General features: G+C 35.4%; 2 protein-coding genes across 2 annotated transcripts in view; both read right to left on the reverse strand.

Moving 5' to 3' along the window:
* Nucleotides 1-529: 529 nt before the first annotated feature.
* On the reverse strand, nucleotides 530-5,278 carry LOC107741536 (uncharacterized). The gene is made up of 6 exons (XM_016554289.1): nucleotides 5,208-5,278; nucleotides 4,708-4,816; nucleotides 3,431-3,772; nucleotides 2,638-2,736; nucleotides 1,752-1,889; nucleotides 530-838 (listed from the first exon to the last, which is right to left on the reverse strand). Exons 2-6 carry the CDS (start codon nucleotides 4,748-4,750, stop codon nucleotides 678-680), a joined length of 783 nt encoding a protein of 260 aa, XP_016409775.1. The 5' UTR covers nucleotides 4,751-4,816; nucleotides 5,208-5,278; the 3' UTR covers nucleotides 530-677.
* A 4,948-nt stretch (nucleotides 5,279-10,226) lies between these two features.
* The window catches only part of LOC107741542 (prolyl 3-hydroxylase 2), a 57,648-nt gene continuing 46,253 nt past the window's right edge, over nucleotides 10,227-21,621 (reverse strand). Inside the window, exons 6-16 of the mRNA XM_016554296.1 lie at nucleotides 19,902-19,991; nucleotides 18,476-18,516; nucleotides 18,311-18,402; nucleotides 17,827-17,954; nucleotides 17,584-17,679; nucleotides 16,886-17,036; nucleotides 16,638-16,755; nucleotides 16,413-16,467; nucleotides 15,999-16,025; nucleotides 15,775-15,915; nucleotides 10,227-11,389 (exon numbers count right to left, since the gene is read on the reverse strand). Coding sequence (XP_016409782.1) covers nucleotides 11,297-11,389; nucleotides 15,775-15,915; nucleotides 15,999-16,025; nucleotides 16,413-16,467; nucleotides 16,638-16,755; nucleotides 16,886-17,036; nucleotides 17,584-17,679; nucleotides 17,827-17,954; nucleotides 18,311-18,402; nucleotides 18,476-18,516; nucleotides 19,902-19,991 — 1,032 coding nt within the window. The 3' untranslated portion in view covers nucleotides 10,227-11,296. The remainder of the gene's footprint in view (nucleotides 11,390-15,774; nucleotides 15,916-15,998; nucleotides 16,026-16,412; nucleotides 16,468-16,637; nucleotides 16,756-16,885; nucleotides 17,037-17,583; nucleotides 17,680-17,826; nucleotides 17,955-18,310; nucleotides 18,403-18,475; nucleotides 18,517-19,901; nucleotides 19,992-21,621) is intronic.

The following is a 21,621-nucleotide window of genomic DNA, read 5'->3' on the forward strand; positions in this document are numbered from 1 at the left end:
TTTGGTGATTTCAAATGTCAACATTGGCTACCAGAAATCGCTTACCCCACCTTTAAAGTTATGAATTGTGAAATTACCATTATACAGTGCGTACCATTGTCTCCTTCACAGCCTCGTTTTAAAGTCATTATGGCGTCTGACCTGATTAACTGACTGACGTGAGTTACAGTAGGCCTATGTTAAAACGTGCGTTCAAAGAAAATTCCCAGTTCCTTTAATGACTACATAAGAATTAATGATTCATAACTATGAAACACCTCAATTCCTTATTTTCTTCCCTCATTTGCTGCTGTCACAGTATGTGGTTTGTTATCTAATCATGGTTGACTAATCTTTATGTAGGTTCTAAAATACCATAGACCAATTTGTGCTGTCACAATAATGATAATGTATTATTCATTGTGAGTGGAAAAAAGTGTGACAGATTTTTCGTTTTGGTGGTTTTCACATTTATTTGTAACCACAGAATGTTTCGGTATGATACAATTGAAAGTCATTAAAGGAAAAAAATCTGGTTTTCTCATGTATCTCTTTCTGAAGAAAAAAAAAACCAGCTTTATATTTACAGCTTCCCATCTATCGGGAAATGCTACATTACAAAATTAAATATGTGTGTACAGTAAGGTATTTAATATATTTAATGTGTTTTCAGAGGATAATTATTTCATATGGAAGACTTATGGCCTTCGGATTCTGTTGCTTGAAAGAGTGTCATACTTCCTTAGCGGTTTAATGGTGTCAGTTTTTTTGGACGAAGGCAGGTCGCAGATGTCCATCTTAGTCCGGTTTCGCCTCCAGTAGCTCGATTCCATTGGTTTGGTGTTCTCATAAATGATCTCTAGAAACACATAACATTACTATAGAGTACATCAAATGGTTAACAGTACAAAGCACAGGCCACACTGAGGGTCTGGAGGAAAACGGTTTGCTGTGCACGCTGCACCTAACTGCTTGAGTCTAACCACAGACAATGAGAGGCAGTTTAATCTTCATCAACTGAGCTCACTCTCATAGCGCTGAACCACATGCCACCCACACTCATTCAGCGCTCAGTTTGCGACCCAGGAAATATCTGACCTTGCACAAAGACTCCTGAGGATGCATTGTTGTTTCTTAGTGGGGTCTCGCATGAAGACCCCATCAGTCTGTGTGACTTTTAAAGGATTGTTGTGGCATAATTTTGATTACAGCAAGAAATAATCTTGATCTTGCCTCAGTTTATAGCAAAAAATGATAGTTATAGGCTGTATATATTCATAACCACAAGGCTTTAGCATTATGTGTGTTGGCTTGAGAGTAAAGTTAGCTTCTTTAAACATCATTATTATGGTGATTTTTATGATGCTTATGTCATGCATTTGAAATAATCATTATCAAAGTACTTCGCCACATAAAATACACTGTAAAAATATTTGTCGAAGTTGTAAATAAAACAAAGATTATTGGAGAACATTTTACAGAAAATTACTATCTTATTTACTAGTCTTCCAAAATTTAATTCAATGTTTTGCTTGCTGTTTCTTTGTAATCAGTTGTAAAATTGACTAGATATTTATGAGTGAAAATTGTTTCTACATCAATTTTTTTTTTCAGTGTATAAAACAATGTGGGATGCACAATGAACTGTAGGTTCTTAAAGTTAACTTTGGTCAAAGTTACGTTAACATTGTTTTTGTTAAATTAGTTTAGGATTAAACAATATTTGGCGATACAGTTTTTTTAAATGCAACATTGAGTCATTGTAGATGTACCTTCAGGTTTGCGAGTCAAGATGCATATGACAACAACCGACACAAGAAGTACTGCGCATCCAACTGCCGACGCTAGCCATATCCACCACTGAGTAAAGCTGGTCGGTGGTCTGGAGGATGTTGAGGGGATTGTTGTAGCTGTAACACACAAAAAGATACAAAAAAATAGCACATTGTTAGGTCAATCTGTCAGATGTGTGGCTCTTTCTATAGCTGCCGTTTTGCCGCTATGTATATTTCTAAAGAATGCATTCATGAGTTTGATTATGGAGATTATGGAGTATTGAATCAAATATGATTACAGTAATTTATTTTTGTTTTACTTATTTCAATTTTTGAAGGGAAAGCAAACTATTTTCCCTACATGTCTTTATAAGCCTGCTTGACAAGCTATTAGTTGCTTTGTAGGTAATTACAGCCTCGATTTCAATCGCAAAGCTCCAAAAATGCAATGCAATGCAAAATGCAATGGGATCCAAAAGGCTGAAAATCTGGGACTTTATTTAAACCCGGACTTAAACAGAAAGGTTTAGGATTTAAAGAAATTGCTATGATCAAAAATGAACGAGAAATATTTACGATTTCATTGTATTGAATAAGAAAAAGCAAAACATAAGTATTTTAACAAGTGGTCTCAGACTTCTGGACCCCACTATGTAGTGTCAGTCGAATGCCTGTAATTAATTTTATAGCAATAGTACACTTATTTCCTAAAAAAACTTTGAGAAAAAGTTCACTGATATCTGAGGCAGAACACTGATAAGTAGAAGTAGCAGTTATTATGCAGCACAATCCATTACGTTGTGACTACTTGAAAAACAAGTGACCAAATGGTGTTGAATTGAGTATTTCAAAGTTTAACGAGTGAAAAAAAGCTTAATTGTACCACTGATCAAGCAAGTTGTGGGTGAATCTTGTGTAGTTAGATTTTGTGTTGGATTCTGCATCTGTGGCTGTTTCGGATATTCCTGGGTGCTGTTGGCATCTGTAGAGTAAAAAACAACAGTGAAAGTTGTTAAAACTGTGAATCTCTTGTTTCATTCATACATTTCAATAACAGATTATGAACGTGGGTAATTCAAATGTCTTGACAAACGCTAACGGCTTACGGAAAAGGAAACGGAGATGGAATTCTACAGCTGTTGCCGAAATTGTAAATTTGGTTATTGGTATATGTTGTTTTTATTTCCCACAAACATCTGATCTGAATAAAGCCATAATGTAACATAATAAATAGTTTGTGCAAAGAATTTTTCACGGTTTATATTTATAGAACATACTCAAAGAAGTGCATTCATTTTTAATGACAAACTGTTTTATCAGCAGAACAATTTCAGTGAAAAGTTGATGTAAATATGTAATATTGGTCTAAATATTTGGTTTGTCCTTGTATGCTTTAATGACAGCAACACTTGATCCACGAATTCATTACATTTGCATGAGAAACATGATCATCATGTTCTCCAGCATTATTGGAGAGTCATTGGAGAGATCCAAAGAGCATAATGCTTAAACGGAAGAAATCAAATCTGACTATTTGCTACATGTTAGGAGTTAACATGATCAGTGTCACAAATGTACGTATTTGATTCATGACCTAGAAATAGTACAGAATCCAAAATATATCTTACTAATTTCACATCGTGGCATTTCTCTATTTGATGCAACCCTCTACTTACCAACCAGAACCTGTATTCCATTACTGCATTTTTGGTCAAGAACAGGAATATCTCTCGTAACCTTGCAGAAGTACCATCCGCTCTCATTGGTCTTGATGGAATTAATGGTGAATACTGACCAAGTGTCATTGTTTTCTGTATAAATACGCCTTTTTTCGTGTAATCCTTCTGTTCCAGAGTTACAGTCTGAATCAGTCGGGCTGTAGTACCATCTCAGTTTGTACTTTCCACTCGGCTGAAAAGTGCAGTTGATTGTGACTGAGTCTCCTAAACAGACTTTAATGTACTTTGGTTCCAAATAGACGTTCAATTCTTCTGGATTTTTACTGCTGATCAGAGCTCCTGTTGTGGTCAAGAAATAAGAATAAAGATAATTTATTGTCTGTCTTTATGTACAAACAATAGGTACATGATGGTTGGATTGGAATACTGATATTATGATAAATTGAGGGCTTTTTTAACATTAGTTGATACTAGCTAACCGCTTTAAATGTAAAATATCTAATGATATGTGACTGTAATTACTCAATAAACACCTCCAAAAAGCTATTCTGGGTCTGTCAACCAAATGAGTTCATTTGTACTTTTTACAAATAGTTTGTCCATAACTACACAAGTTATTTCAAATGCAAATGAATTAACAAACAATTTTAGCATAAGACATTATAAGGTAAATCAGGTAATTGCTCTATTAAATAGGCAGTCAGTTTCTTAGACAAATATAAAGTTTTGACTGGAAAAAAAGTTATTTATTGCACAGGAAAAATAATAAATTTATTATTAAAAAAAAATTTCATAGTGGGGCATGTTGTCTCAATTGGAATGTACCGTTAAATTACGTTATATGCAATTTAACAGATTTTCTATAAATTTAATGAAACACAAAATGATGATCATGACACAGCGAAAATGTAAAACAATTCATTGTTTTGGCCAACAAATATTGCAATTAATAAACTACATACATTTATAACGTAAAACACAAGTGACAAAAATTTTACTGTAAAGGACAATATGTACAAATTATTCTAATTTAAGAGTTTTTTGAACTTAGATGCTTGAAACTGACATACAAAACCATTGCAAGTGAAACACACATTTGTGTAATTAGACACTAAATCTACTGAGATAAAGCCTTTGTGATATGTAGCCATTGTCATATTTTGGTCCTAAATTGTTAAAAACTCTCCTTACCAAAATATGTCCTATGTCCTAGATTACATCCAAACATTGTTCTTAACAAATTAGGCTTTTAAAACAGCATGAATTTCACTTACCTGTGAGTAAAAGAAGAACGATTCTACTGCACAGGCGATCCATGCCTAAGTTGGGCACAGAGTGGGTCTTGAATAATAAACTGCCCTCAAGAGTAAATGCAAAAATAGTCTAAACAAGAAGAAAAAGACTCATTAAATGACAGATTCAACTTCAATGAAAACAACACCTGGTGTCTTTTAATGAGGACGCATGAATCTTCCTCGCTCGCTCGTGGTGATAGCTAAAGCTCTTGAAGTCTGGCAGAGACATCTAGACGGGTTCCTGTGTGGTCATGCATATATATATGAATAGAGCTATCTATTGATAGGCCTAGCTTATGAAAAGAATTATAAGTTGTCTTCCTGTAGAAGCTTAAGTCTAGATATTATTCAAGCAAACAGAATGATTTTCACAAACGGAAATCTATAACAAGATCAACAAGATACAATGCATTATATAACATAAACAATCTACAGCTGGAAAAGTAGTGGTTTTAAAATGATGTAAACAGTACGCTTACCGCTCTTAAAGTGGGTGAAAATGTGAGAGCTGCTTTTGAAGTAATGCTCACAAGTTCACAGGCGTGAAAGCAGGTCAGCGACATGAACATGAAATGAAAATCAGCACCACAAAAAAACTCGCCTGACATCAGGAAAACACCAGACACTTTCTGTTCACACGCAGAAGCAGCACTGCTAAAAAATAAAACGTATTTGAACACTTTTGGACCACAAAGTCACAATTGTATTTCACTGAAATATTTCATTACATTAGATAGATAGCAAATTAGCATCTACACAAGCTATTCTCAAAATTAATTGAACTTTTCTGAACCACTTGTGCAATGACTTTTAATCAACTGATATTAATAGTGAATATTTTAAGTCAGTTAATCTGTGTACTTTGAAACCTAACAAACGTATGTTGTGGAAATATTTCACTTAGAATGTGTTTGTCCTATTCTTTTAGTTCAAATAAATGACACTTACTGATATTTCATCTTGATATATTGTATTTAATATTTATGGCTTGAATATTTTATATCTAATGCAAGACATTTGGAGATTTTTAAGTGACTTACATGTCCTTGGGGGAGCCCTGTACATTTGTTGGAGTTTTGTTTTGACATCTCATACATAACTTGCTGGGAACTGTGACGTAGGTTGGATGTGGTTTCAATATTAAACCTAAAGGCAAGCCTAAACCACTGTTTAAAAGTCGAACTGCACATCAAACTGAAACAGAAAATGTAAAACTGGCATTTTTTCTTTGTATGTGTTTGCATTGCATAACCTGTGTATATATCACAAAGAATGCAAGGGTGAGTGTATCTCAGTCTTTAAAGGGGGAGGGGGGTACCATGCTGTTTCATGCATTCAGAGTTGTTTACACTGTTAAAGAGTCGGATTCTCATGCTAAGCATGGACAAAATTTCAAAAAAACAATTTGGACGTATGACGGAGTATTTCTGTGCTAGAAATCTTACTTCCGGGTTTGGGTTACACTGTTGACCCATCCCTTACACCTTAGCCCGCACTTAAACCTCACCATACCACCAAAACTGTCCCTAACCTTACCCGTATCTCACCTCAATAGCAGCAAAAGTGTTTTGCAATACAATATGAACACATTAAGTACATTGTACTTATTTTTTGATGTAAGTACATAGTAGTTAAGGCCACCTAATATAAAGTGGGACCAACGTTTTATAAGCAATGCCCAGTTCTATGGTGGATTAGCACATCGTTTGATACTGAAGGATTGTCCAGCTATAAAAGATCCCGGTCATGATTCAGAACTGCAGACGGTAAGTGAAACTGCATCAAATGTCTGTGTTTTGTTGGCAGTCGGAGCTCAAGTGCTCGTCAATCTTTAGCTCCGCCCACGGCACGCCTCCAGGAGCTTGGCTTTTTCTGGAGAGAATCGTAAAGCTGTATCTTTCTTTTATAAATATGATAAAACTAAAGACTTTTTGGAGATATGAAGGATGCAGTACTACTCTATAGGTACTCAAGATTAACATGAGATTGGGTGAAACTGTGTGTGTTATCTCCCCTTTAATAAAAAATAACATTTGCAAACATTATGCATTGCATACAGTAAAAGCAGACTTAAACGTAAATGTAAATATTAGTGAAAAAAGTGGTCATTGTCCTTGTGCAAATTCAGCAAGAGCTGAGGCAAGTGTGCAAAGCACATTTCTACTTTCCACTGAGAGATACGTAACACAAGGACTGAGGTTAAATATGCACATAATAATAAAAATAACAATAAAATTCTCTGTCAAACTGTCAAAAAGCAAAATGAACCATGAAATATCACAGTACACTGATCATTAAATATGTGTTGACATATGGGAACCCTGTGATTTCACCACCATTGGCTGATGGACTATATATTGTCTTTTGGTTTTATGCAGGCTGTGATCCTACATGTGCTGGTTACCAGAACTTGTATTCCATTACTGCAAGATCTTGTGTAACCTTGCAGAAGTACCATCCACTCTCATTGGTTTTGATAAAAGTAATGTTGAGTGTTGACCAATCTTCATTTTTCTCTTTTAAAAAACGCTGTTCTTCAGGTGTCTTGTAAGCTGATCTACAGTCTAAAATAGGTGTCTGGCTATAGTGCCAGCTCAGTTTGGTACTTTGTTTTGCAATACAATATGAACACATTAAGTACATTGTACTTATTTTTTGATGTAAGTACATAGTAGTTAAGGCCACCTAATATAAAGTGGGACCAACGTTTTATAAGCAATGCCCAGTTCTATGGTGGATTAGCACATCGTTTGATACTGAAGGATTGTCCAGCTATAAAAGATCCCGGTCATGATTCAGAACTGCAGACGGTAAGTGAAACTGCATCAAATGTCTGTATTTTGTTGGCAGTCGGAGCTCAAGTGCTCGTCAATCTTTAGCTCCGCCCACGGCACGCCTCCAGGAGCTTGGCTTTTTCCGGAGAGAATCGTAAAACTGTATCTTTCTATGAGATTGGGTGAAACTGTGTGTGTTATCTCCCCTTTAATAAAAAATAACATTTGCAAACATTATGCATTGCATACAGTAAAAGCAGACTTAAACGTAAATGTAAATATTAGTGAAAAAAGTGGTCATTGTCCTTGTGCAAATTCAGCAAGAGCTGAGGCAAGTGTGCAAAGCACATTTCTACTTTCCACTGAGAGATACGTAACACAAGGACTGAGGTTAAATATGCACATAATAATAAAAATAACAATAAAATTCTCTGTCAAACTGTCAAAAAGCAAAATGAACCATGAAATATCACAGTACACTGATCATTAAATATGTGTTGACATATGGGAACCCTGTGATTTCACCACCATTGGCTGATGGACTATATATTGTCTTTTGGTTTTATGCAGGCTGTGATCCTACATGTGCTGGTTACCAGAACTTGTATTCCATTACTGCAAGATCTTGTGTAACCTTGCAGAAGTACCATCCACTCTCATTGGTTTTGATAAAAGTAATGTTGAGTGTTGACCAATCTTCATTTTTCTCTTTTAAAAAACGCTGTTCTTCAGGTGTCTTGTAAGCTGATCTACAGTCTAAAATAGGTGTCTGGCTATAGTGCCAGCTCAGTTTGGTACTTTCCACTCGGCTGAAAAGTGCAGTTGATTGTGACTGAGGCTCCTTCACAAACTTCAGCATACTTTGGTTCCAAATTGACGTTCAGTTGTTTTTCTTGAAGAGTGTTACTGATCAAAGCTTCTGTTGTTGTCATGAAAAGAATAGATATATTATGATCTGCTGCTAAATACAAACAGTAAGTATATGATTGGAATATTGATGATCTTGAGCTTCGTGTGAACAATAACATGATGGTTTCACGTTTTTAACGTTAGTTGATACTAGTTGGATAATAAGTTTAACAAAATATCTGTGTGTGTAAATACGCTTTTAAAATAGCACGAATCTCACCTCTGACGAGAAGAAGAAAGATTGTATTGCAGAATCGATCCATGTCTATGTTGGTAGATGTATTCAGAATAATAAATCGCCCCTGAGACTAAATAAAACAACAGTCAAACAAGAAGACAACAATGAAGTTACTGTAAATGATTCATTCAACTTTATCAAACTGCACCAAACAAAAACAGCACCTGGAGTCTTCAGATGAGAACACCTGAAGCGTTCTCGTTCATTCGTGATGTTAAAGCTTTTGAAGTCTAGATGGGTTCCTGTGTGGTTAAGCATATATATGTAAGTGTTATATTAATAGTTTCTGATGCCTTCTTCCTGTAGAAGAGGTCTACTAGAAATCTTATTTTCAAACTAAGAGTGCGCGTCCATTTATAACTTGAATGTGCGAGACTTCCAGTTTCATCCGCTTTCAGTTATTTTACCTGTACAAAACGGTATGCTAATTGATATCTCAAACTGGTATTTGTTAATATGTTATTTTAATTTATTATCATAATTGTGAATGCATTGGTTTGTAATGCAAATAGTTTGCCATTTACTGCACTTGTTATTCTTCTGGTTATTTACCTAACAGAATCTGAAGTCTCATATTTACAGAAAATAGCTTACCTCCGCATCGTGAAGTAAGGTGGATAAACTGACTGCATTATAAAATAAACTGCAGTAAACTAATAAACTGCATTATAGAAGCATAAAAGATTGGTAACTGGTAAAATAATGGATAAAAAAAAAAAAAAAAAAAAACGCTATATAAATAAAGGTGACTTGACTAGTGTTTTCAACGTTAGTTGATACTAGTAAACACAATGCAATGCATACGGGTAACGCCTGTGAATTTTAGTTTAAAGAGCAAAATTTACAAAAATAATTTGAGTTTTTTTTAACATCTAAATGCGTAAACCGGAATATAAAACCACTGCTAGAAAAACATGTGTAATCAGACTTTTGTTGACATTTTTGTTACTAAGATAAAGCTAGCCTCGAAATATTTCACTTTCTACATGATACATTATTATGTTCTTATCAAACATTGTTTTTAAAATAGCATAAATCTCACTTACCTGTAACTAAAAGAAGAAAGATTGTACTGCACAGCTGATCCATGTCCAAGTTGGGCACAGTTCAGAATAATATTGTAAATCACCCTGAGCCTAAATAAAACAACAGTCAAGCAAAAATGAAGTTACTGTAAATGATTAATTCAACTTTATCAAACAACTTTATCTTTCTTCTCCAAACAAAAACAGCACCTGGAGTCTTCAGATGAGAACACCTGAAGCGTTCTCGTTCACTCGTGATGGTTAAAGCTTTTGAAGTCTAGATGGGTTCCTGTGTGGTCATGCATATATACGTAAGTGTTATATTATGAGTTTCTGATGCCTTCTTCCTGTAGAAGAGTCTATTAGAAACTGTTCAAACTATGCTGTGCACCTTTTGCGCACAGCATTTGTAACTTGAATGTGCTAAGTATCTGGATTTATCTACTTCCAGTTATTCTAGCTGTACAGCAGTCTGTTATGCTGATTGATATCACAAACTTAATGTATACAAAAGTTCGGAGCAAGTAAAGGACACAAATAAGTATAATAAAGTCTTTAATTTAAAATACATATTGCAAACATCATTGTGCATTACATACAGTAAAAGCAGACTTAAATACTCGTGTAATTAAATATCAGTGAGAAAAAGTGGCCGTCGTCCTTGTTCAAATTCGACAAGAGCTGAGGCATGTGTGCAAAGCACATTTCAACTACCCACAGAGAGATATGTAACACGAGTCAATGAATTTGAAAGGAAAGGACAATTAATATGCCACATTTAAGTTCAAATTCCTTGAAACAGGAACAAATAGCATCTTTTATTAAAAAGGTTCCTAATATCAAATGCTGACGCTTGCTATTATAGCCGTCTACGATCAAACTACAGCATAGCTTGAGTCAGTTCATTTGTAAACATTATAAATTAACTCATCTGAAAGCACTGTGGTGTCACAATGTGAAGGAAGCCACAGTCCACCATTAAAACAACTGACAGCTACTGTATGTTAATATCACAGAAGAATATACAGTAAGTATATAACTGTGCAAATCCTCATTTTTCATAGTCTGTTTCGTTAGGTAACTTGGATTATGTCTAGTTAAATCAACTTGAATATAAAATACATCTAAAAAGCTATGTATATATATATATATATGCTGCTGTACAGCGTCAATTCACTCTTTGGTGGTATGAATGGCATTTCATTCAATAAAACCAAAGTCAAACCATACTTTCCTTGATAGAAATTTAAATTATGTTCACTGTTTCTTTTAAAGTCAACATAAAAAGGTATTGAGAACCCATTTTACTTCCGTAATTTGATGTAAACAGGATATTTCAACAGAAAAGGGATCATGAAAACTCTGTTTTATACCAGAATAGAAATACCATGGAATAATTTTGAGTCGATTTTGATTTCATGTTGACTTTAAAGGTATGAAACCGAATAATTGTGAACTGAGATTTTATATGCACACATAATAATAACAATAATAATAGTAATAATAATAAAATTCTCACAAACAGTCAGAAACAAAATATGACACTGTAAAAAAATAAAATCATTCTGAACATTCAATAAATAAGTAATGACCCTGTGCTTTCTCTCCCATTGGTTGATGGACTATAACTCGTCTTTTGGGTTTATATGCTGGCCGTGGTCCCACATGTGCTGACTATCAAGGGCCTGAATCACCTCATCAGCTTGAAGCCTCTCCTGCAATTAGATTTAAAACATTATATTTCATCATATTTTATCACATCACCAGCAATTTGCATGGCACCTAGTACAGCTGTCAAAATGGCTGTAAAGCTAAATTCGAATTTTGTACTTGCATATTATCAATATTCAAATTATATTAAAATTTAAAAGGCATAATTTCAGTTTGGGGGGGGGGCGGACTTCTCTCAGGAGACTTCTCTCCTGAGGCCACAAGAGGGCGCATCGAGCAAAATATTACTAAAGCACGTTTCTTAAAAGCAATAAAATAACGTGACTATCTTTGAAAAAAGTGCATAATGTTTAAAATAATGTTTATAAACATATATCATTACTTTACTTGCTTAAGCAAGTCCACTGAAGTACTGCTTCAGTCCAAAAGGACTTAAACAAAAATCGCCCATCCATAAAAAAAAGTGTCTCACACTTTTTTTTATGGATAGGTGATTTTTATTTAAGTTATTTTGGACTGAAGCAATGCAACTCCTGCTGAGTGGCATTAAACAGCTTGAAAAGATCAAAGACAATGTTTAATATAACTCCGACTGGATTCATCTGAAAGAAGAAAGTCATATACACCTAGGATGCCTCGGGGGTGAGTAAAACGCAGCCTAATTTTCATTTTTGGGTGAACTAACCCTTTAAGTCTTGAGACATGTTTTTTAAAAGTTAAACTTACTCTTGTGCGAGACGCGAATGCAACGGTGATAGATGTCCCTATAGAAAATGCGATAAATATGCGATCTGTGTGAACGGCTTGGTTTCAGTTTTGACGTAAACAACATCTTTTCCGCACTGATGTTCTCTTTTTCCGCAGTATTTTGAATGAACAACATAGCAGCGCCGCATCCAATTGGTTCAACTGGATAGGCTAAAAAAAAAAAACATTAAAATGCAACGACACTTACATCGTCATTGCATCTTGTGTGCCACTGATAAGGCTGACGCACACCTAAAATTCAAATCCAACGTTTTTGCATTCAGATGTGGATTTTTATTGTAAATTCGACGAATATTCGAAATTCGAAAAAAAATTTTTGACAGCCCTAGCACCTAATTTTTTCTTCAGCAGTTTATTTCTGCTACAAAAGAAGTGATATCGCCAACTACAGGGCACTGAAAGAACTAAATTTTTATATAAAAAATTAAAAAAATGAAACTGAAACACTGGCCAATATAGTCTTGGAGGTTGGATATTTCGCGCCTATATGTATGGCCTGGTGGTCGATCTTCACTGTTTTCACATTCCATCAGTGAAACCAGAGTGCGAAGGTTCCATTGTGAAGGTTCCATTAGCATAGCACAGCTGTGCATCATTTATTCAACCCACACAACATAATGGGAGACATATCAGATTCAAAAGAGGACAAATAGTTGGTGTGTGTCTTGCTGGCGCATCTGTAACCAGGACAGCATGTTTTTGTGGTGTATCGAGAGCCACAGTTTCCAGGGTAATGTTGGCATACTACCACAAAGGATAAACCACATCCTAAAGGAGTAACTGTCGATGAAAGAGGAAGCAGTCTGAAAGGGATGTGACCTAGATTGTATCCAAAAAAACAAAATCACAGCTCCCCAACACACTGCAGAATGAAATGTGCACCTCGACTCGTCAGGTGCTCCACAGAGTCAACATTCAAGGTTGGGCTGCTGTAGCCAAACATTTGGTCGCTTGTGCCAATGGCAAAAGTCAGTTTCAGTGGTCCCAGTGCAAATCTTGGGCTATGGATAATGTGAAACCTATTGTTCTCTGATGAGCCCACTTTCACTGTCTTTCTCACATCTGTGGGAGTTACGATGTGGAGAAGCCCCAAAGAGGCTAACCACCTGGACTGTTGCATGGTTGGTTTTGGCTGCAATATTGTTGCACAACCTAGGCCCACTACTGGTGCTAGACAGGCAACACTACCATACCATTCTGGGGTGTACTAGGGGTGTAACGGTACACAAACATGACGGTTCAGTACGTACCTCGGTTTTGACGTCACGGTTCGGTATGGTTTTAGTACAGCAGGGGAAAAAAACGAAACAAAATTGCCCCTTTTTTATACATTAAACAGTGGTTTACTGAACAAATTGCTCTTTCTTTAAGTAAATTCAATGATAATTAAAATTTTTAAAATAAAAATCTGCCTCAGCCTCTGCTCTAAACTAGGGAGTCCTTTTACATTACTATATAAGATTACAATTAAAGGGTTAGTTCACTATGGCGCTAGGGTGACGTGGAGGAGACGAATTGTTGAATAAAGTTGTTGTTTTTATTTTCTTTGTGCACAAAAAGTATTCTCGTAGCTTCGTAAAATTGCGGTTGAACCCCTGATGTCACATGGATTATTTTAACGATGTCCTTGCTACGTTTCTGGACCTTGATCGTGTTAGGATCATTGCTGTCTATGGGAGGGTCAGAGAGCTCTCGGATTTCATCCAAAATATCTTCATTTGTGTTCCGAAGATGAACGAAGGTCTTACGGGTTTGGAACGACATGAGGGTGAGTAATTAATGACAGAATTTTCATTTTTGGGTGAACTATCCCTTTAACAACAGAGCCCAAACTTAAATTTATTTACTATTTATTTTTAAATATAATAATCAACACTCAACTTAAATTATATGCAAACGTGTAAATTGCACATAAAGCAGTTTTTAAATTAACTTCTAAATTATAAAATTTGTTGTTGAAATATAATCATTTAAACAGTGGCTGTCATAACTTGTTTCATAACTGATTTATTTATTAAATGTACATTAGGCCTAAATAATTAAGACATCACTAACAGGTAAAGTAAAATATAATGTGTAAATAGTCTAATATTTTGCGAAATGCTCTTCCCTAGACTTAATTTCTCTAGCGAACTCATGAGCTGAGGACACTGATGACATGCCTGAGGTAAATGAAATGCTATGTGACATTCTGTTTACAAGTTGTTTTATTGACATCTTTCCATGGTTGAAACAGTAATTGAGCAATTACATATGAGGCATGAGACGTTCATTCATGTTTATTTCACGTTAAAACTAGTAGCAAAGACCGCGCTGCCATTTGAACTGAAGCGTTTATACAGCGATCTGTCGTGCTACATCAAATAGCGTCAAAACGCCATTTATTGTTTGAATTTCCTGAAAAAAATTCATTTGTTCAGTACATATGCATGCTGAACCGAAAGAACCGTTTTTGGTACGAATACATGTACCGTTACTCCCCTAATGTGCACCCAGTTCAAACATTGCACCCTGGAGGTGGTGGCCTGCATCATGAAGATAATGCACCAATACGCACAGCAAGACTGGTGACAGTGGTTTGATGAACATGAGTGACTCTGAACATCTCCCATGGCCTGCACAGTCATCAGATATTAATTTTATTGGGCCACTGTGGGGTGTTATAGAGGAGTGAGTCAGAAAGTGTTTTCCTCCACCAGCACCTGGCCAATGTTCTGCAAGAGAAATGACTCTTGCCAGGTGTTTCAATTTCATCATCTTATTACAAATATACTAATAGTAGGCTTTTTGTCATAATTCAATCTGAAAAAAGGTTAAAAGTTTTAAAATGAAACATTTTAAATTATTACTATAAAAACCTTTATTTCGGGAGCAAACCAAATCCATGTCTTCAAAATTCGAGGGGGTATGTGTCATAAAAAAACAAAAACAAACAAAAAAACATCTGTGTGAATGCTTGGTTCTTTAGAAGTGCATAACATCTTACTTCCTCCTTATAACCTGACCACAACTGGGAACCACTGATGTTCAGGCATTTTTTGTTTTTGTTTTTTTTGTTAGGTTTTAGATATCAGAAGTCCGAGTACTGTATTTTACAAGCCATCTTTTCAGTTTGTATAAATGGTCTTTTTTGACTAAGAAGGAGGTTTTGTGCTCTTATAGATGTTTTAATAATACAATGCCCTGTTTATTTAAAAAAAAAAATATATATATATATATATATATGATATGACCCCTATAACAGTGTACAAGTCATACCAGGTACAGCACATTTCATATTCATTCATTTAAAGTGGTCAGGGTTCACTGAGATGTGTGTAGAAATACTCCAGGTCAAAGGCCTTAGAAACATGTGCGCTTAGTGTATATAAACAAGATGGGCATCATTTTAGTGTGTTGTGAGAACAGAAAGTGGTTTGGCGGTTTGACAACACTTCACTGGTGGGTATAACACTTCTGTACAGGTGGCCATATGTGGCTCAGGACTTGTGCTTAATGTACAATGGAAAATTCCGCTTCCTCTTAAATGACATTTTCCAACTAGACAGAATTTTACTGACATAAATACAAACATGCCACCATGTTAATATGTCACTGGCGTTACTAAAACCTAAACAAAGACTGAATGTGCTCTCTATGACAGACAAACACGATTCCTCACCAGCTCCCTGTAGAGGGGGTCTAAAGTGAACCAGAGCGCCACAGCACACCGCTGCCCCCTAGTGACCGCTCGCACACCGTGAGGATTCTCACCGCCAGACGAGAACCCCACCATCCGCCCGCATCTGGGCTTCACTGAGGCCTGCGACAGGAAAACAGAGCGCTTAAATGCCAAACTCTACCTGAGATGACAGATGAGCAAAACGCACAGTAATTTTTCCTTACGGTGACAGTCTTGGCGTCCATTTCCAACTTTGATGAAAGGTTTTGATCCACTTCAAATGTTGACTACTAGAGCAAGTATATACATATACCTCATGATGCAGCATTATGTGTAGTATATTCTGATTTAAGTAATCCAAATGTGGTTTAATCTGAGGTAGAAACTGAGAGCTGAGGTGACGTACCAGATATGGCGGTCCTACACACTAAATGTGTGTATGAGAAATGCAGAGTAGAGTTTAGCATGAAGTATGACTCAATTATCCGCCTGGCCTTCTCACTGACATCATAAAAGAGGCGGGCACTTTTTAAAGGAACTCGTCCCTCGTAGCCATACTGCAACGATAAATAATGAATAATTAATTTTTATTTTTTTAAGATTTATTTTTGCCGTTTTTGCTTTTATTGTGATAGGACAATGTAGAGGAGACAGGAATTCTCCGCAAAATCCCCGTTCAGATACAGCAGGGCACTGAATGACCGAAAAAAGGAGAGAAGAAATATAATTAATATTAATTGCTTTGTGTAAAACTTTTTTAGTGACTAACAATGATACCTAACCAGACTCACATTTAGTTTAAATTATAGTTATTTTGAGTACTGAAGATGGTTTTAAAGTGGTTTTAACACTTTACTTCTTACCTGTAGTCTCGGTAGGTGTAAGCGGGCGGCTCTTTCCAGCACTCATTCGCTTCTGGGTCCAGAAGACAGTTATCAGCATGTATTGGGTGACTGAGGTCGTTTCTGTGGTCCTGCTGACCTGATAAAATATATAAATAAAACATTATTAAAAAAGAAAAGAAAAACATATATGATGTAATATTATAAATATATTGATTAATTAAACATTAATATTTAATAGTTAACTTCATATTTATGTATCAACGTACCAGATATGGCGGTCCTACACACTAAATGTGTGTATGAGAAATGCAGAGTAGAGTTTAGCATGAAGTATGACTCAATTATCCGCCTGGCCTTCTCACTGACATCATAAAAGAGGCGGGCACTTTTTAAAGGAACTCGTCCCTCGTAGCCATACTGCAACGATAAATAATGAATAATTAATTTTTATTTTTTTAAGATTTATTTTTGCCGTTTTTGCTTTTATTGTGATAGGACAATGTAGAGGAGACAGGAAGCAAAGTGGGAGAGAGAGGGGGCGGGATAGGAAAAGGTCCTCAAGCCGGGATTCAAACTTGGGACGCCCCCGGAGTGCAACGACGTTTTACGTCGGCGCACTGCCCACAAGGCTATCAGCATCAACAAATAATTAATCATTAATGTTATAATATTCATTACTGTTTAATTATTCACGACTTTGTCCAATCAAAAAGTACATAAATCTTAAACAAAAATAATAATAATAATAAATGGAAATTGTAATTATAAGTACATTTAAATTCCAAATAACAAGTCCGATAAGAAATATTAAATACAACTGGACCATTTTACCCAATGTTCGCATGTGCTACACATTTTTCATTCTGTTAGCTTAGCAAAATGCTAACACTTTATTTTAATATTGGATTTATGTGTCGCATTATTTGTATTTTGTGTCACTCAGTGTTAAAAACTTAGGTCTTACCTTCAGCGTTTTCAATACTGTCGCCCCTTCGAATTTCTCATTTGGTGTGTGAGGAGACATTTTCCCCTTGTAGCCGTCACCAGCCGCAGTGACAGTCTAAGGAAATATTGATATAACAACCCGATCAGTCAAAGTACTTAACTGTAAAGTTATAGCACATCTAGCAGAAAATGAAATAACATTCTACATAACATGAACTGATTAGTTTTATACTCTGAGAATGACATAACAGAAGTTACTCACGTGTGCCAGATGTTTGAGTTCAGAGCACTCGTCCTCACTGATGACATCATCAAAAAGCACCCTCTGACTTCCATTCAGGGTGTCAGAGTTTTGTACAAGTCGTACATTCTCATACAGCAATGGACCTCCTATACACACATACACACGTACACAACCACAAAATTACATTTAATAACCAATACAAATGGTAAAACATTGAAGTATTAATGGAAATATAACTAATGTGCTGAACCAGTATATTGTTTCTACAGCATTCAGTATAACAGTTCCGCCATTTTTTGTAGCATCTCTATGATGTGGCATGGTATGGAAAAGAGCTTCATAAAACAAATAATGACAGGATTTTCATATTTGGGTGGATTACAAATGTAACTTTTCACCTATTTTGGTCCCTCTTGCGTTTTGTTCAAGTTATGTGTATGGTTTTGTATCTTGTCTATTACAATATTTTAAGGTTATTTAAAAGTCAGAAACAGTATATCACCTTCTCGCAGCTCATGTAACACAGACATTGTGACATTTCTCTTTGCTGATTTTGGCACATAGTCCATCCAGCCATCGGTACCAGAAGGAATCCTAAAGAGGCACATTCAACACATAAGCTCTGAACATTATTATTATGCTTTATTATATTAATGAAAACGCCTACCTGTTAGCATCTTCTCTACCGCCCGAACTGCTCCAGTAGTGCTGAGGAGAAACAACAATTAGAAGCGTACATTAAAAACTCTATAGTTATGAAGAGATATGCCTTTATGATATTTGGCCTTGTTTGATGATCCCAACCACAAGGGGGCGATGTAGGCTGGTTGTGAAATCTCAAATCTTACAGGAGCACCTGTTCCGTGTCACAGCTGTTACAAGACTGAAACATTTCCTTGTACATTTACAAAGCAAACCCTAAATTAATATAAACATAGATACAGTATATCATCTAAAGCAATTGCAAGAAGTTTAAAAACAAGAAAACAAACCACTTTTAAACATATAAAATGTCAAAGATCGTACATTTAAAGGTAGATTATTCCAATCTGCAGGAGCCTTATACCTAAATGCTTTTTTCCCGAAAACCTTCTTAACTAAAGGAGTACGAAAAAAATGTGTTGAATGTTTTAATTTATATGAAGAAGAATATAATATCAAATACTGATTCAAATACTTAGGATAATTAAAATGTATTATTGCAAACCAGTGTTTATGCCTTCTAATATTGAGTGGAGACCATTTAAGTAAATTATATATAATACAATGGTGTGTATCAAATGAACATCCAATGACAAATCTACACAATTTATTATAGGCTGTAGTAAGAGGCAAAAGATTAGTTTTTGTTGTATTCTGATAAACTACATCAGCATAGTCCAAAAACTGTAATACAAGTTGCAAAGCAAGTTTTTTTTTTTTTTTTTTTCAAAAGTTACAAGTAAAACAATTTTAAGACTAATACAATACACTGGTTCCAAAATTAATATTACTAAGTATATATTCAATATGAGGTTTAAAAGAAAGTTCAGGATCCAGTCATAAGCCCAGGTATTTAATTTGATGCAAATATGTGCCATCATTACACATTATTGTTAGATTATTAGATTTTAGTTTAAACGTTTGCTTTGTACCAAAAACCATGGTATGAAATTTATCTTTATTAAGTTGTAAATTATTAGAAAGCAGCCACTCTTGCAAAGCATTAAAATCTGATTGGAGTATATTTTGAATTTGAGTTAAGTGGGGATTTAAAATACAAATGACAGTATTGTCAGCATAAAGATGAACAGAAGAGTGTGAAAGAACTAAGGGAAGATCATTGAAAAAAATGGAAAAGGAGGGGAAAAGAAGAGGACCCAATATTGAACCCTGTGGTACACCTCTTTCTTGAATAAATAAATCAGATTGTTTCCCTTGGATAACCACACATTGTTTTGTTATGTAAATAAGAATTAAACAACAATAAAGAATTGAGAAAAAACAACTGCATACATCTTGTCTAATAATAGGTAATGATCAAGTAGATCAAAGGCCTTCTTAAAAAGGCATAGAAAGAAAGAAATGACAGACTTGAGATTTTCTGAACTTACCCCTTCAATATAGGGCACTCCAAGATTACTGCTGCCGATGAGGAGCAGGTCTAACTCCTGTTTGTGCCGCCTTAGATACTGTTCAGCTTCCTGAGGCATAAAAGAAACATAGTGAGACTGATTATATTTCCTACATGCCATAGGTTATAGATTATGGCCTCCTAAAACATCTTGTCTATGACCCGACAAAATAAAAAGTGACCTTAGGGATGGATGACGTAGTCTCAGTCTAAAATCAAGCCCGTTCCACAACCTGTGCGATTTCTCTTGGCTTATTCCAGGACTTTTTATTAGTGGTCTCTGGCACTCATTTAAAGCAAATTATTATAAATGGAGCAAAGTCTGCTGCTTCTAAGAGTGGTTGAGACCACATGAAATGGCAGCCTTGGTGCCCTTTTGGGGGAAGAGTTACATTGGTAGCATGTGCGACTTCATGTTCTTCGAATGCAAACAGATCGCAAATTGTTTCAGGGAGCTTTGCGGTGTTTCAGTGAAACTTTTTTACTCAGCTCCCTGTTCGAGAAGACTATGCTGTCAGCACAGTATCTCAACGGTGGGTTAACAAGGTCCCAGAGGAACTAGAAATCGGGCAATCAGATGTGGCAGAAAGCCAGATAGATGGAAACACTCTGCAATGGTGTGGAAAAGAATGTACTTGGTTGTTATGAGCTAAGAACTGAAGGATCTTGCAGTGAAAGACGTATTCAAGCCCTCTGGCTCTTGACTTACCAAAATCATGTGGCTTTTACAGTGCTAAAAGCTTCCAGGCTTTCCAGCGAAAGACTCTTTGGGATGGTTCAAGAGTGCGTGCAGTCACTACTGTACATCTCGAAATCCAAACCCACTAAACACATGATTATTCCAGTGTGTTTATGCACTGGAATCCTGCCAAATTCTGCACTTGGGGAACAAGTCTACTGTAGGGATTTCATATTGGATCTGGACTGGAAAGATCTGGATCTGTCAAAACGTTGCAAGTGGTGACCCAGGAACTATCAACATTATGAACTTGAACTTGCTCAATGGGGACTGTTGCTAGTGTATGGTGAGTTACTTTAAAGACAAGCATCAAGTAAAGGGAAAATTTGTAAATTGGGTCTATCTCAGCAGACCTTGAGATTGAGAACAATTCATTGAAACCTTGAGAACAATAAATGTCTCTATAAACAGTTTGTCAATGGCTTGTAAGTATCAAGCAAATTTTCTCTATCATGACTGTCAAATTGCATCTGGTTCAATGAAATAAGAATGTCCGAGATAAAGAAAAGATTATTTATAAAAATGTACCATGGTTTTAGAAATTAACTCTTATTATTAATACAGTTTTGAAAAACATTAAACCATTTTCAAGAATTATGTTGTGATGTAACGGAAGTTACAAAAGTTTTTTTTGTGATGTACATCTGAGTAAAGCAGATTATTGAGATTATTGTCTTAATTTAAAAAATGTCATGTGGTGCAACGAAGTAAAAATATTTTTTATATTTTGAATACATGTGAGTGTCAGGGTTATTATAGTTAACTAAAACTAAATACATATAAAAGTTTGTTACTTGAAATAAAACACACTTTAATTGAAATAAAAAAACTTCAGCTAGTTTCCAGGGCATAGCTAAAACTGAAATAAAAATTTAAAACTATATAGACATATTAAACAACAAAACTAATAAAAATGATGAAAAAATGTAAGCCAGTTTCTACCACAGGATTATATATATAT

This window comes from Sinocyclocheilus rhinocerous, unplaced genomic scaffold (assembly GCF_001515625.1).
Source record: "Sinocyclocheilus rhinocerous isolate Xijiao unplaced genomic scaffold, SAMN03320098_v1.1 scaffold556, whole genome shotgun sequence".
In the NCBI taxonomy this organism is placed as follows: Eukaryota; Metazoa; Chordata; class Actinopteri; order Cypriniformes; family Cyprinidae; genus Sinocyclocheilus; species Sinocyclocheilus rhinocerous.

Coding starts and splice junctions, on each gene's coding strand:
- LOC107741536 (XM_016554289.1), bottom strand. CDS start 4,750: ATGGATCGCCTGTGCAGTAGAATCGTTCTTCTTTTACTCACAG. Junction 3,773..4,707: donor CGTTCTTCTTTTACTCACAG/GTAAGTGAAATT, acceptor TGACCACAACAG/GAGCTCTGATCAGCAGTAAA. Junction 1,890..2,637: donor CACAACTTGCTTGATCAGTG/GTACAATTAAGC, acceptor TGTGTGTTACAG/CTACAACAATCCCCTCAACA.